Here is a 17,248-nt window from a genome sequence, read left to right as displayed (position 1 = left end):
ATAATAAGCAGAGGATATTACACTGAGGCTGGTGGCACAACCTGTAATCACAGCTTCTGGGTCACTGAGGGGAGAATAGCATAAGTGCCAGGCCAGCCAGGGCTACACACTGATACCCTGTCTCAAAGACAGGCCTGGGGAGAAGGAGGAGGGGAGGAGGGACTTATAACTAATGCTGTGCCAACTCATAAGATCACAGACACTTGCCCCAATGAGCCAAAAGGAAGAAAGAGATGACCCGAATTACCAGGGGCAAAAATGATCAAGAAACATTAAATGAAATGGATAAAGTTGTTAAATACAGAAACAGGCAAAGCCAACTTTTGAATTTGATAATCTAAATAGCCCTAGGACTATCACACATACTTAATGTGTAGTTAAAAACTTTCCCACAATGATGGTTTTATTGAATAATATGACTGAATATGTAACATTCACAAACGCACAAGGAACACGGAAGATATATAGCAAGGGATCCTGGGACAATTCTCATACCCAAACCAAAGCTATGAAAGTAAGGGAACTAAAGACAATGTTCCAGAAACACAGGTGCTAAAAAGACTAGCAAAATTAATATCACATATTAATATACGTAGGGGGATGAGTGCAGTTTATCCCAGGAAAACTAGAATACAGGTTTAATGCTCCAAACACTAACTCTGACATTATAAAAATAACTTAACGAAGAAGCAAACCATCTAAGTTGGAGCACAACAGGATTGACAAGTTCCATATGTAACAGTGAAAGACAAAGCACATTCCAGTAGGAGTAACAGAAGAAAAAGCAAAGGCCCTGGGTTCTGCCTCCATTAGAGTTCAAAATAAAATTAGAAAGATGCCAGCTCTCACCACTTCTATTTAACACGATACCAAATGTTCCAGTCAGTGTAAGCAGGAAAAAAAATAATATCAGATTGAAAAGGAAGAAGTAAAACTGCATTGTCAATGTAATCACCTACATAAAATATTCTAAGTAAATTATCAAAAAACTTTCAAAAGCAAAGGCAAATTTGGCAAAATTGTGAAATATAAGACCAAAGTTTTACACACACACACACACACACATCATGTATGTTATATATATTATAATCATAAATTTGCTGTTTTAAAGTAACTACAATTATAAGAAAATTTTAAGTTTATGATACATATTTTCAATACTTAGACACACATGTAATAGGAGATACTTAAGACCTGACTGCTAAGAATTACAAAGAATTACTGAGAGAAGGTTTAAAGGCCTGCTAGCTTGACATAAATTGCTTCCGTGAATCAAACACCTAGTTGTGGTTAAGATGTCAATTTTTCCACAACTGGCATGCAGATTCAGAGCAATTCTGTTCCAAACCCCAGAAGGTTTCTATGTAAAAACTGAAAGCTGAGACTAAATTTATATATAAATGCAAAGAACATAAAATAGCCAAATCATTTCTTGAAAAATGAAGGATTTCTTTTATGCATGATTTCACAACTTATGAAGTCTCGGTAGTTGAGATAGATATAGTATTGGCATGAGATAGACAGAAATAGAGTCACACATACTGCGGGGCTCTATAGTCAATTAGTTTTTGACAAATGTTAAGGTAATTCAATAGAAAAAAGTCACATTTTACAAAAAAAAAGATAGAAATTTTGATATCCATATGGAAGAGAAAATTCAATCCTTTCTTATCCCCAGATACAAAAATTACCTTAAAATGGACTATAAAACTAATGTAGAAACTAAAAGTTTAAGTGTCCTATCAGAAAACAAGAGACATTGTCTTAGGTTTAAAGTCTTAGGTTTGAAGAATAAAAGCAAATCTTTAGGCGCAGATGAAAGAAGTCAAATATTTAATCAAAGTTTAAGAAGTAATTCTCTGCTTCTGACAATAGTTCTGACAATGAGGAAGAGAAAGAGCTTGTACAAACATCCACGAAAGACGAGAACACACAGTCAGCATTTACAACTTCACAGTAAGCAGACAGAGCAACTTCAATGTTCTACAAAAACCCAATGGACACATGGAAAGTCCCCTAAGAGCCTGGGTTGATACTGACTAATCAGCCTCACAGTGATGCAGACTACAGAGCCAGTAGTATACTGAGATTAAGACTGGGCATCATGCAGACAGATGTGAAGGCAAAAGAAGTGATATACTCATAATCCACAGGTGAACACAGAAGGCCACATGGTGGCACCTTTGGCAATTACATATCCCAGAATACTGGCCTTCCTCAACTTCTCCAAAGTACTTACAAAGACAAATGAAAGCATGGAAAGACCTGTACACCAGGGCTCGTTCAGGCTTTCTTAGACTAGCCCAAGACAGAAAGGACCCCAGTGGCTTTTAGCTTGTGAACAGATAAGTTAAAATGTGTGTCTTTTCCAGCTAAACCATTTCTGGGCATACACCCAAAAGTTGCTCCAATACATAACAAGGACACATGCTCCACCATGTTCATAGCAGCCTTATTCACAATAGCCAGAAGCTGGGAAGAACCCAGATGCCCTTCAACAGAGGAATGGATACAGAAAATGTGGTACATTTACACAGTGGAGTACTACTCAGCTATTAAAAGCAATGACTGGGGTTGGGGATGTAGTTCAGTGGTAGAGCGCTTGCCTAGCAAGCGCAAGGCCCTGGGTTCGGTCCCCAGCTCCAAAAAAAAGAAAAAAAAAGAAAAAAAAACAATGACTTCATGAAATTCATAGGCAAATGGGTGGAACTAGAAAATATCATCCTGAGGGAGGTAACCCAATCACAAACAACTCACATGATATGCATTCACTTATAATTGGATATTAGCCCAAAAGCTCAGATTACCCAAGATACAATCCACAGACCACATGAAGCTCAAGAGGAAGGACGACCGAAGTGCAGATGCTTCAGTCATTCTTAGAAGGGTGAACAAAATTTTTCATAGGAGGAGATACAAAGTTTGGAGCAGAGACTGAAGGAATGGACATTCAGAGAATGTCCCACCTGAGGATCCAGCCCATATATACATACAGCCACAAAACCCATATTACTGATGACAAAAAGTGCATGCTGACAGAAGCCTGATATAGCTGTCTCCTAAGAGGCTCTGCCAGAGCATGACAAATACAGAGGCCAATGCTCGTAGCCAACCATTGAACTGAGAATAGGGTCCCCAATGGAGGAGTTAGGGAAAGGATTGAAGGAGCTGAAGGGGTTTGCAACCCCATAAAAACAATACCAACCAACCAGAGCTCCCAAGGACTAAACCACCACCCAAAGAGTACACATGGTCAGACTCATGGCCAGCTGCATATGTAGCAGAGGATGACTTTGTTGGGCACCAATAGGAGGAGAAGCCCTTGGTCCTGCCAAGGCTCGATGACCTATTTTAGGGGAATGTCCGGGTCAGGAGGTGGGAAGGGGTGGGTAGGTGGGGGAACACCCTCATAAAAGGAAGGGGATGGAATAGGGGGGTTATAGATGGGAAACTGGGAACACGGGTAACATTTGAAATGTAAATAAAAAATTCCAATAAAAACAAAAGGAAAAATATGTGTCTTCACTCCTCCTCATACAAGGTTAGCATGTGTACACAAAAGGAGCCTGGGGTGAGGCCCCTCACTCAGTTGCTCAAATCCTAAAATACAGCAGGAGGAGGACTTACCGGCACCTGGAGTCCCTGGGCCTTCCTCCTTTTCTTTGACAGACTCCTATTCTTGGTTAGCAGCTTTGCTTTGAGCCATGTTGACCCAGTCTCTGAGGCTTTTGAATGGCCTGGAAGGAAAGGGTGTACATGAAATTGCTGAAGGCAGTTGACAGGGGTGATTTCATTTTAAGGGGTTGGGAGGGGGGGAGGGAGAACAAGAAGAAAGATTCTACTCTTAATAATCACAGACATTTTCACAACTGTCTCGAAGCAAGTGACACTTTTAAAAATGTTTGCTCCTCACTCAGCCATAAATGGATGTCTTTATCACACTGCACCCCCTCAAAGCTCAGGAATAAATGCAGAAATACAAGAGATGTTGGGTAACTCCAAAGAAACAGCTTTCTAGACTTATCAGGGCCAATAGACATATGTGCTCACAGGGACAGCGATGGCGTGTGCCAGGCCCGCACAAGTTCATGGAGATAAAAACGCCAGGAAGGAGAAGGGGAAGTGGACGTTAAGTTCCACCCCAAACCAAGAAGCTGTTTGTCATTGATAGCTTTGGCGAAAGTGGGGGGAAACACCTTTCCCCAAATGGAGTGACACTGACTAAACCAACCACATCCCAGGCAGACATTTTGCGCTCAGGAGAAGCTGGCCAACACAAGCCATACTCAATGAGTGTTTTTTTTAATGCTTTTTGTTTTGTCTGGGGTTTCATTTTGTTTTGTTGATTGTTTTTTGAGTTTTCAAGACAGGGTTTTCTCTGTGTAGCCTTGGCTGTTCTAGAACTCATTCTGTAGACCAGGTTGGCCTCGAACTTAGAGATGCAAGGAGTATGAAACCACCACCTCAGATTTTTTTCTTTTTAAGAGTGAGAAAGAACATGAAGTTATGTGGTTGGGGGAAGATCTGGGGGGAGTTGGGAAAGATAAGAGATTGTGATCAAAATGTACTGTATAAAATGTTTCAACAATTAAGAAATTATATTAGAAAACAAATAAAAAATAAACTTAAAACATTTGTCCCTTACTGTTGTTCTTCCAGGTCTTCCTCAGTTTCTCCTCCTTGTGGAATCTAAAACTATGACTCTTAAGGAGAGGTTTATCTCTGCAGAGAGGATTGATCCAAAAGGATCTTCTTGCCTGGGTCCACGGTCCTGCTGGCCACTCACAACTCTGGGCCAGTCTTGAGTTATCCAGCCCGGACCTGCCTGCAGCCTGGAGGGAGCAGTCTCCACCTGGTTTGGAGCCACTGTCGCAAGTGGAAGCCAAGCAAGTTTTCCACTTCTTTTTAAAACTAAACACACCTGCTTCATCACTTTCTGAAAATGCCCAGTTCACATATCCACCTTCATCTTGCATGCTGATGGCTCTTGAAGGAAGAGAAGTCACTGCCATGGGAGCAGGTGTGCCACTGAATTTGAGTGAGTCTTGTTCTGCCTTGTCAGGTTTGCCTGACATCTGTATAACTGCCTCATGTTGATCTTTGTGTTCTGCTCCCAGTGCCTGGTGGGAGACAGCAGGAGTTTGCCCAGGCAAGTGGATGGTGACGTCACTTGGGTGTCTATGTTGCAATGCCACATCATCTGTACCTGTCTCCCCAGAGGCTCTGAAAAGATGTGGGGGGTTTTCCAGAGACAAAGAAACTTGCTTTTCAGAAGGTGGGACCAGGAGAAACTGACCATACTTAGAGTGTGCTTGTCTGACATGGGAAACCCCAGAAGCGATTGTTCTCTGTTCCACTTCTCGTTCCTTCTGGTCTTCTCTTACATGTGAGGCCTCTCTCGTATTGTGTGTAACCTCTACAAGGGCACCCCTTTGCACTCCTGGGGGAAGCTGGCTTCTAGCAAGGCTCCTCAGCAAAGAAGGGGGCATGCTATAGTACTGAAATTTCTGCTTCCCACAGCTCTCCATGTCAGTCAGAACCTTTGCACAGATGACATTGGTCCAGCTGTGGGGACGTTTTCTGCAAGTAGAATGTTTTCTGTTGGCCAGCAGAATCTCGTCTTCTTGCAAGGTGTCAACAGCAGAAAGGACCTTCAAGGTGTCAACGGTCAAGGCAGAGAGATCCTGTAGGTGTCCCACCTGGCTGTCCAGGGATAGTAGAGAGTCCTTTATAAAAGACACTTTTTCATTCATTTCTTTCAGTTGGAAGAACATCTCTGATACCCTAATGGTGAAGAGAGGAACATCAATAAACACACTAATCTGGTGGGATTGTTCTTACCCTCTTCTCACCTTGCTTCTTCTATAGGTGACAGCTAAGTCACTACTTCCAAAAGCTGAGCCTGCTTCCCATGTTCTTCTCTCTCTAATACAGAATGCATTCTAATCCCAGGTGACCTCAACTTCCGCTGTCTTTCCACTATGACACCAAGGATAAGAATTATAAATCTACACTTCCAGCCCTTAGGTCTTTCTCAGACATCAGAACCAGCTTTCCAGCTGCCTGCAAGTTAGTTACCACCGCCATGATCTAATAGATCAACCCACTGTTATCCACTAATGTATTTGTTCATTTTTATATGGCAAACATTGGAATATCTTCTATTGGACAATCCTTTGACTAAGGTTGAGGCATCCTGAGCTTTCCCTCTTCATGTTCTCAGGTCTATTAAGAGAAAAAGAGACTGCAAATTTGAAAGGAAGTGTGGGTGGGGAGTAAACGGGAATAGTTGGAGGGAAGAAAGGAAGGAGAAATTATGCAATTATTTTATAACCTCAAAAAAATAAAAACAAAAATAATTTTTAAAACATATTAAAGATACTCCATCAAGGCTCAAAAGAGAGGGAGAAAAACCTTAGCATAGACAAATACAGAATGAACATGCGAAGTCTCTCTGAGAAGAGATGGTCTTGGGACCAGAGTGGTACAGCAAAAAAAAAAAAAAAAAAAGAACCACCAGCTCTCACAAGCCACAGTGGTCCTATGACACCTCCCTTTTGGATACCCAGCTTCCAGAAACATAACACAACCAACCTTTGTTGACATAAAAGATCGAGTTTGGGCTAGTTTTCCTATAGTAGCCCTAAGAAACTAATGCAGCTAACTGATCATAGATAGCTGTGATGATTAAATTGTCACTGTCCCCTGGGAAAAGAGTTTCCGTGAGGAATTATCTAGATCAGGTTGTCCTATGGGCAATGCCTGTGGAGGATAACCTTGGTTGTGTTCATAGAGATAGCAAGACCCGTCCAGTGTGGAGGGCATCTTTCCCTACATGTGGAATCATGAATTGTGTAAGAGTGGAAAGAGCAAACTAAGTGCCAGCATGCAGGCACTCAACTGCTCCTCTCTGCTCTATCTGTGCATGTGACTAATGACTTCAAGGTCCTTCTGCCTTGACTTGGCTGCCCCCTAGAATACTGAGCCAAATGAACCCGTTCTCCCATAAGTTGCTTTGGGGGAGATACTGAAATTACAAAGGGCATTGGGTTTCATTACTTAATACAAAAGAATAATACAAATTTCAAAAGCAAAAATGCATTGTCTCTGCCTCCCTCCTACCTTCCCTCTGTCTGTCTCTGTCACTCTCTGTCTCTGTCTCTCTTTATCCCTCTCCATCTCTCTTTCTCTCTTAATGGATAACATTGTTCCAAGTTTAAATTACTATGCTTAGGAGATCTATAAAACAAAAATGCCTCTAACCTGAAAGTTCCACTGTCCAAGGACATTCTTAGAATGTTGGGGGCTGTTGTTCAGTTAAAACAACATGCCGCTGTGCTTGCTTCTGTAAACAAGCTTGGTTGTCCCAACTGTATAGGATGTGCTTGATCACACATAGGCAGGAGTTATGTGGGCAGGAAGTACAGCAGGGTGTATGCTTGCCCCTAATTGGATGAAGGTGGGACATACATAGCCTTGTGGGTTTTTACCTTCATAAGCCTCTGACTAATGGAATTCTGCACCATACTCTAGTAATCCTGATTATAGACCCTACCAGTATCCATTGTCCTGGATAGTATTTAATAAAGCTTACTTCAAATGTAGCTCAAAAACGGTGGTGGTGGCTTTATTCTCAACTGGTAGGATTAAAATTTCCTGGAGCCCCCAGCAGTATCAGACCAACCATCCAAATTCTAAGGCTGCACATTTACTCCAGGACTGAATGGCTGCCTTCTGAGGTGCACACCTTCAGGTGTTGCAAGGCTTCCCTAATAAACCATAGTAATTTTTCTGTGACATCTGTTGAGATCTTGATCTGGGAAGTGGAGGGGTCCAACAGGGTCCAACACTCTCTCCCATTCAGAGCAAAAAGCAAGATGTTACACTACCCTCCTGGTTCTCTTTGTTTGGATACTAAGAGACAAGATGGAAATCGGTCATGCCCAGTTAAATGCCAAGTTTTTTCTGTTTGCTTTGTCTGTGTTTTCTGGCCTGTCCATAAGTTTTGTTGCCAACATGACAACTAAGACAAGATGAATTAGGCTCAGTTGAATGTATGAATGATGGTGGTCACCACATTTTATTTTTTCTGACTAATCTCCTTTGAGTGTGGAAGTTTTCTATCTTCAGTGTTGGTTAGATTTATTTTCGTTGTCTCTGCTACTCCCACCGGCCACCACTAACACTGCTTGCCCAGGCTGCTTTGATGCCCAGAGTTCAGAATTTCTTATCTCTGAGCTTTCTGATCACTGGATTCAGTTTAGCACGGATTCAGATGTCTCCTGGGAATGGATATTAAAGTTGTTTTATGCTGTTCTGCTTTATGGAAAGCTGGCTTTGGAGTTCAGTTATGACTATTCATTTTCTAGACCCAGGCACGCTTATTTAAAAGTCTCCTCTCTGCCTTGTGTCAAGTGAGTCACAGGGACAGGTGACAGGGAAAAGAGAGCACAGAAAATAGAAAATAAAAGGGAGAGGAACTTTGGGTTTCATTTAACAACTAAAACATTTGCTAGGATATAAACCAAATTTCTAGATTTGTAAGACCATTATGCGAACTTTTTGTACCTCAATATGTTTAAGTTTATTGGTTATAGATAATAATCTGTAAAAATCTGTAACAAAGAAGAAGTTAGCTTAAAACTTGTAAGATAAGGAAGAGGATATGTGTGTGAAGATATATATTTATATGTATATATATATACATATATATATATGGTGTATGTGTGTGAATGTGCGTGTGTATGTATGTTCTTAAAAGAACCACGTGGTATGCCATTTTAAGATTTAAGCAATATATGGCTTGCTGTTATCTTAGCTGCTATCACCATAGGGATAATGTAAATACTTTTTTTTTTACTTTAAGAAGGAAGAAATGTGACATAACCACAATCTGGACAAGGCAAAACCAAAATCCAACAGAGCAAGCAATTCGGTGTCAATATCTGGGATTCACTGGCAAACCTCTAGGCTTCCCCAGCTCTGCTCTTGGCGGCACATGCGACTTAACTTCTAGGCCACAGCTGGCTCCATTTCATTGAAACTGTTGTCCTGGTGGCCATCACATGACACCAACCATCTTTGCTAGGGTTAGAAAGGGTAGATGCCATGTGACTTAACCACCATCTTGATTAAAGGTAGCCACAAGATATAAATCAACCAAGAAGGCAACAACAGGTCTGCAAGGTATTTTGGATCAGGATGGATTTCTGTATGGTAATTTTTGTCCTGAAAACAAAGTCATAAAAACAATGTGTATGAAAATTAAAATTTAAAAACAATGCTGGTTTAATAAGGCATTAAAGCTGCACACCCATGCATTTATATACAAGGATGTACCTCATGCCCACAGTTAAACTTTGTAATTAAAAATAACCCCAGTGGTATTGGTTTTAAAAACATGAAGGGGTCATGGAGAACAGCTCAGACTTGGCACTGTGTGTCAGGGATGGAGTTTCCAAAGGGAGCCCAGGAGAGGGACCCCAGCAGTTTGGGAGATGCCAGTGTCATGTGATGGCCACCAGGACAACAGTTTCAATGAAATGGAGCCAGCTGTGGCCTAGAAGTTAAGTCGCATGTGCCGCCAAGAGCAGAGCTGGGGAAGCCTAGAGGTTTGCCAGTGAATCCCAGATATTGACACTGAATTGCTTGCTCTGTTGAATTTTGGTTTTGCCTTGTCCAGATTGTGGTTATGCCCCATTTCTTCCTTCTTAAAGTAAAAAAAAAGTATTTACATTATTTTTTATATTGTATGAGCCCACAGTTTTGAGGTTTTAAATTTTTTGAAAATAAATATTGAAGTTAAAAAAATTAAATTAAAAAACTATATTTTTGAAATATTTAAATATTTAAGGCTTTGGGACATTTTAAGTTAATAAAATATGACATATTATGATGTATTTATTAATATGTGACCTTTAAAAATAAATAAATAAAAAGCAAAAGACTTAGCACCACAACTATGAGCACCCAACACTCAACACCAGAAACTGGTATTTCTATCTTATGATGAAGTGAGGAAATGACGTCAGCAGTCTGGCAAAGGCCTATAGAATGTCTCTCCTCACCAAGGACTATCCAGGCAAACAGACACTGACTTTAGAATATATGTCTCCTTGTCTCTGCTAACTTTGTTAAGTCTTGGCTATATAACAAACTGTGATATTCTATAATGGTATATTATGTATGGACAAGGAAAGGAAAGTTGCCAGTCTCCCTATAGACTGTGTTTATGATTTAAAGTGTTATTCTGATACTAAAGGAATTTTAAAATTGTTATTTCTTAAGACTAAACCAAACAGGTATAAAAACACAAGTCCTAATCTTATAAAAGCCACTAACTTATTGTAAACTGTTAAAGATGATTAAGACAGACAAGTTAGTAGTCATTTTGTGTGGAAAAATTCTGCTAATTAAGGTCAAAGTCCACCGTGACCGATAGCCTCTAGACTTGGTGCAATATGCAAGACTCCCTTCATTAATAGGGTTTCTCCTTCTCTGACCTTGTCTGGAGAATTCTAAGTCCCACATGCATCTCTATCTAAAGAAAGTTACATAGCCTTAATTAGACTATAGGATCAATTTCCCTTCTCCTGATAAACACTGTTCAGCCAGCACCTGAGATCCCTGAAATGCTTCCCCATGCTAATAAGGCATTTCAGGTTCCATAACCTCCCCCACCCAGCCAATGACCTTTGCCCATCCTGGATGTTCCTACCCCCAAAACTTTATAAGCTTGAATCACCCTAAGTAGTTTATTGGCCTCCTGACAGCTGGTCCTAGTGTGATTACTCATCATACATACTGACAGGGCTTCCGAACCCCCTGTTCAACATCTCTGCTCCCACATGGACTGAATCAGCCAATGATCCTTGAGGGCAGAAAGACTCATAACCTTATAAATGATCAACTTCTTTAATGTGTTCAGAAATATAATTGTCATGCTAAGTACTGATGTAATTAATTGTAGGAATAAGCTTTATTTAGCATCCTATGTGTTTTCAAGGTTAAGCCCAAATAAAGCAAGTAACAACAACAAATTTTGTGTGTGATCAGGTATACTCAATAAATCGCCCTCAAAAATTTTTAAGAGATCTGCGTAATATACCACTTAAAATATTCCATGGAAAAAAGCTTCCCGTGACAGACAAAAATACCAACTCCTAAGAGCAACCCTAAAATCTCCAAAGAAGGCAGATAATGGGGCACAGACCTGGACTGCAATGCCTCTAACCACTGGGAGAAACTGCCTCATGCCTCACCTGCTAACAGGACCCTCCACAAACTGTGGACGCTGTTGAATTGACTGAGCTACTCTACCTAAGTCAAGGTAGGCCAGTTTTCCAAAGTTCCTCATCCACAGGAAAATCTCTGAGACCTTCTGGGCCTGTCATCATAAGACCTATGCTGTCCTGTGCAGTGACTGAAGATGAAATGCTCTTCTCTATAATGGTCGAAGACCTATGACCTCTGCCCACAATGAAGTCATGGAGATCACAGAGGCCTACTAGGGTAATCATCCAGGTACCTGGTAAGTCTCTGTCATTTCAATCACTACAGAGGCCATTTGGTTTACACTTCCTGCTATAATTTATCCTTCTCAAATCTCTGGTGGTGTTAATGGCTAACTGTAGCTTTGTTAGTTTGGTGGCAGCAGGCACCCAGCTCTTTCACCAAAGTTTCAGCTGCTTTGGCTACTGGTCCATCTCATTAAAAATCACCCCTCGCTGTTTCTACAGTTACTAGGTCTCCTGATGAGAAAGTCAGATAGATTTGCCTTGCTAACAGACTTGATGTTGAAGGACAAACAGGTTTCAGATGTAACTTTTTACATTCCTTTATTTTAAAAAAATCTGCTTCCAGTAACCAACTCCTGCCTCATGGTAAATGGTTAGATGGAAATAAAGTGGTTTAAAGCCTAAAAAAGTGAGGGTCTGAAACAGTGATTTAAGATGTGTAAGTGCAAATTATAAAGAACTAAGAAAGCGATTTCTGGTTGGTTGATTGGTTGGTTGGTTTTGGTTTTTCAAAAGAGGGTTTCTCTGCGTAGCTCTGGTTCACCTGGACTTGCTTTGAAGACCTGACTGGTCTCAAACTCACAGAGTTCCACCTGCCTCTGCCTTCCGAGCGCTGGAATCAAAGGTGTTCATTGTTTTTGCTCTGACTTGAAGATGTGAGTCTACTGCAGCTGTTTCCCAGACATCTGTTAGCTGCTTTTTCTACACTGTAGATTTCAATACAGATTACCAACAATGATAATGCTGATATATCTAAAAATTTATTTATATTTATTTATTTATTTATTTAACCAAAAATTTATGTAAACTTCAAGGAATCAAGTGAATCATAAGACTTGGATTCACCTCTTACAAAGTCTTGGAACTTCTCTTTCCCAATCATACGGTCCATGTAAGGTTCCCTTTAAGTTTCTCAACTTTAACTTCTATCCCTAGTCTATATCTGTTCCAGCAGGTTTCCACATGACTGAGAGACACCTTCTAGGTATCAGCTACAGACTACAAACTGCTCCATAAGTGACCTACACCATGCCATTCCCAGGTAGTCAGAGAGCTCTGAACTTGCTGAAATCTGATGTGAACCAGTCCAGCCAATGTGACTGTTCCCTGTCTCTTCAGCTGGGTAAGATAATCACATGCTTCTGATAGATGCCCATTGCCTGAATCCCCTTCCTGTCCTTTAACTAGTATTCCAGACGTCCAGGGCACTGACAATGATGTCCTAATTTCAGCAGTAAGTAGTTATAGAGAGAGTACATTGCCCCTTATCCTCAACAAAAGGTTAGTCTATTAGGTCCAAAGGAAACTCTCTGACAAAGGGGATAAAATGGCTGCCTATGGTATCCATTGGCAAACCAGGACTCATGCTGGCCTCCAAGTTCTTTATTAAAAGGGACCTGTTCAAACTAAGTAGACCCATTTCTATCAACAAGTAGCTGTCATTAGCTGACCTAGTTCTACAGTATGATAGAGCACTCAACCTGGTCTATGCAAAACAAAGAGATTGTTGTATGACTTTAAATATGTTTCTGTGAAAATTATCATTGAAGATAATCTAGCTATACCAAAAAAAAAAGAGAGAGAGAGACCCAAGATAAGATAAATGACTAGTACAACTAGTTCCTATTTTCATTTTCAGGCACCTCCTAGATTGTAATTCTGATGTCAGCCATCACAAGGCCTTTGGCCATTCAGTTTCTGCTAATTACTGTTGTTCCTTGAGTGATTAATGCCTTGTCTAGATGCCATGAAGGTGATGGTTATTAGATCCCTATACGAACAAGTACCACCATGAAGACAAGGATTTGCTTCTGAAACAAACTTGGTTGCCCTAACTGCACAGAATGTTGGAGGTATGAAGGCAGGAAGTACAGCGGGATGTAGCTTGCCCCTGATTATTTGAAGGAGGGAAGCATGTAGCCTTATGGGGTTTGCTTTTATGAGTCTCTGACTAATGTATAATTCAGTGCCAGACTCTGGGAATCCCAAGTATGCATCCTTCTGGCCAGCACCATGTCTGCTTGATGCCATGCTCCCTACCATGACACTCACGAACTCTCATCCACTGAAACTGTAAGCTCACAGTAAATTCTTTCTTCTATAAGTTACTTTAGTCATTATGTCTTATAACAAGAAATACAAAGGTAACTAAGATAGAAGTTGGTACCAGGGAATGGGATGTTGCTGTGACTGGCCTGGCTATGTTGGGTTTTAGAGAAATGTGAAAGATTGGGAACTTTGGACTAGAAAAGCAGTTGGAAACTATAAGCAGGGCTTAAGATATTACCCTTACAGGAGCTTAGAAAACTAAGAGCAGTGTGAATTATGGAGGCCCAGCCCAAGATTCAGATGGTACGATATTAGCTACTTAAGCTAGAGATCATTTGGGGAATGTTTTGGCAAAGAATGTGGCTGCTTTTTGTTCTTGTCCTTAAAAATCTGCCAGAGACTAAATGGAAGAGTTTTGTATTAATTTCTTTGGCAGAAATTTCAAGACAGTCATATTTACTCTGCCACTTGGTTATTAGTAATCCACTTTTATGTAGCTCTACAATGAAAAGGAGAAATTGAGGCAAAAATTAAATACAAAATGTACTTTTTGAGGAGAAATCCAAAATTGGAGCCAAGGGTTATGCTGAGAGATGAGAGACCTGGTGTGAAAAGGAGTGAAGGTAGGGGTGTCCTCAAGGCAAAACCCCACCAAGCTAAGCTTTCAACACATAGAAAGAAAGTAAAAACAAATCAAAGTGTATGCAAATATAATTCAAGGAGGGAGACAGGTTCCATCCCCAGCAAGCAACAGATCTTGTCAGCATAGGCTACATTGTCCTGGCTTTAGAGCCATGAAGAATACATGAGTAAATAGGCTGTAGCCAGGCATGCACAGGAGAGTCCCTGCATGAAGGTCCAGAGAGGTCACTCCATGAAACTATGAAGGTGAAGCCTGGCTTGTGTCGGAGACCCCCCTAGGCACTGGAGGTGCCACAGCTATGGGAGAGCCAACAAGAAGCATCATTGTAGCTAGGGAATGGATCCAGCCCAAGAGAGAAAAGTATGTTGTAGTCAGCACAGTTGGAAGAGAAGCTAGAAACCACATACAATCTCTCTCTCTCTCTCTCTCTCTCTCTCTCTCTCTCTCTCTCTCTCTCTCTCTGTCTATCTCTGTCTCCATCTCTTTCATCAAAGTAACAGGAAATAAGGAAGTAACAATCACTGGTCCTTAATATCTCTCAACACCAATGGACTCAATTCCGCAGTAAAAAGACACAGATGAACAGAATGAATGCACCACCAGTACCCATCATTCTGCTGTATACAATAAGATTACAAATGACATGAGGAGACAATTACCCAAATACAAAAATACAAAAGGTAAGGAAAATAGTAAAATAATGCTCATTGGATAATAAGACACTAAAGTGAGATGATAATGATCTCCTCTACATTATAAGATTTTTAAACTATTTAAAACTTATGAGGAAGCTGCAGTTTCTCTGTGTCAAAATAACAAATATCTTTACAAGAGATTATAAATTTATAATATATAGTATATATAATATGCTGTATTTCCTATTGATCTATCTCTGCAGTTATAAAAATATTCTTTTAAAAAGGTTATTATGGCTTTTGTGTGTATGTGCATATAATACAAATATAGTAATAATTACGTTGTACTTATTTTCTTTGGCTATTTCTGCTGGTAGAGGCAAGGTTGTGGATGTCTGATGTTCTGACTTACATGTTTTAAAATGAAACTCTAAAATATTAAATAAATAATACTCTGGGAGAAGCTAGAGAGACAGCTCAGTGCTTAAGAGAATTCACTTCCAGAGAGGAAGTTCAATTCTCAGCACCCACTGGCAACTCACATATGTAACTGCAGTTCCAGGGGATCTGACACCCTCTTTTGGCCTTTGTGGTCACACCACACGTGCGCACGCACGCACGCATGCACACACACTCAAAGTTCACACTTTTAAAGACTATTTCAGCAGCTGGAGAAGTATAGCATTAGTTCAAGATCACTGAATGTTCATGCGGTTCACACGCTCAGTTTCCGGCACTCACGTGGCGGCTCACAGCTCTCTCAACTCTGCTTCCGGGTGGTCCACTGCCCTCCTCTGTGCCTCCATGGATACCAGGCACACACGAGCTATACACACATACATGCAGACAAGGCATTTATACACATACAAGGAATCTGATCATGCGAGTACACTGAAAAAACAGCAAGGAAGGATATCTAAGCAGTGACTTCATAGCTCATATGGCCATCCGCAGTCATAAAATTTAGTCCCATTCTTATTAGTGGCTGGGAAATGGAGGATCGTTCAGCTGGGAGAAGAGCACTCAGTTGTAGCAGGACCCTCTCACCACCGTGCTCAATTTCCTGCCTCTAGAACACACCTAAAGCATGGCACAAGCCTGGCCTCCCGCCCTGCTTTCCGAGACCGTTGCAGATAGGAACTTAACAAATAAAGCAGTTGCTGTTTTTCACTTTCATTGTATGCTATATGAGCAGAACGCTTTCTGGCTAATTTTGTATAAAATCTAGCTTCTGTATCTCACCAGTGGCTTAAAGCATGCTTGCTGACCTTCTGAAACCCGCAAAGTTCGAACCGGCAAAGGCGACGAGGGAAAGAGCACGAAGTATATGTATATTTCCTCCAGATAGGCCTAATTGGAACGTCTCCATCCAGTGCCCTGTTTCATCTAATTCAAAAACAGTACGGTCTGAGCTGCTGTAATGGAGACTCATTAAGTTCCATTAGCTGCAGACACATCGAAAGGATACAATAGAATCCTGCCACCATTCATGGCAACAGGTGGCACGCTACAATAGAAACCTGTTAGACAAATAACCTGGTCTTCTGAAATGGGCCCTCTTGCCTTTTATAGAAACTCATTTTCGAAAACGCAGTGTCCTGTGAAGCATATTTTAATTATATTTTTAGACCGCCAGCTGCATTAATTCAATGTGGCTTTTCAGTCATTCTGACACATAAAACAAATTCTTACTATTACAGTTCCCTCTGTGCAAGGTCTGAGTGGAGGGAAGACAGGCCTTGTGACTGTTTTACCTGTGGCCCATTAGCCAAGATTCTAAAAAATTAGATAATAAGAAGTATAATTATAATGAGCCTGACAGACCCATCCATGGAGTGCTCTCTATGAGCACAGCATTATACAATGTGTCTACTCCCCCTGTTTTCTTTCACCAGATGGCAGCTCTGTGAGGTAGGCATGACTACCATTCCCTTCACAGGAAAAGGGTCAGGTCACAACGCATCCAATGTCATGCAGCTGGGCGTCAAGCCAGACGGTCTACATCCAACCCACCACTGCAGCCAGCCGTACCCCTCAGCAACGCATCTGGGATCAAAGCAAGTTTCCCCGGGGAGTCCAGCTGGAAGGACAAACCCCCAGAGCTGCTCCCAGATGTTGTTCAATGAAGCCTCAGCCAGACACACATTTGCTGAAGTTAGAGCTGCACACATTGTGGTGCACATTGTGCTCGAGATTCTACAAATCATAGAAACCGTGGCATTTCCCAAATATAGTACAGTCAGTGTGCCAAAACAGAAAAGATACAACGGGCATTTTGCTGCACGGACCAGAAAGAAAGGACATCTGGCAAGCCCTGCTCAGAAGACAGTGGAAGCAGATGTTCCAGCTCAATACCTAACAGGCTTTAGTCAGCACTCGCCCTCTGTTCATACCCCGAAGTCATT

General features: G+C 41.1%; 1 protein-coding gene across 23 annotated transcripts in view; it reads right to left on the bottom strand.

The window, feature by feature from the left end:
• The window catches only part of Trpm6 (transient receptor potential cation channel, subfamily M, member 6), a 163,928-nt gene that overhangs the window by 33,021 nt on the left and 113,659 nt on the right, over positions 1-17,248 (bottom strand). For all 23 annotated transcript variants that reach the window (XR_015619880.1, XR_015619858.1, XR_015619881.1 and 20 more), the window contains 2 exon segments: positions 4,646-5,784; positions 3,628-3,737 (listed from right to left, as the gene is read on the bottom strand). Coding sequence is in view for 20 of the 23 variants with exons in the window: in XM_087549827.1 (XP_087405953.1) it covers positions 3,628-3,737; positions 4,646-5,784 (1,249 nt within the window). In the remaining 3 variants the exon portion in view is untranslated.

The sequence above is a fragment of the Rattus norvegicus genome, chromosome 1 (genome assembly GCF_021556685.1).
Source record: "Rattus norvegicus strain SHRSP/BbbUtx chromosome 1, alternate assembly SHRSP_T2T, whole genome shotgun sequence".
NCBI lineage: Eukaryota > Metazoa > Chordata > Mammalia > Rodentia > Muridae > Rattus > Rattus norvegicus.
The sequence above is the reverse complement of the archived record's forward strand: the minus strand, read 5'-3'. Positions and strand labels throughout refer to the sequence as shown.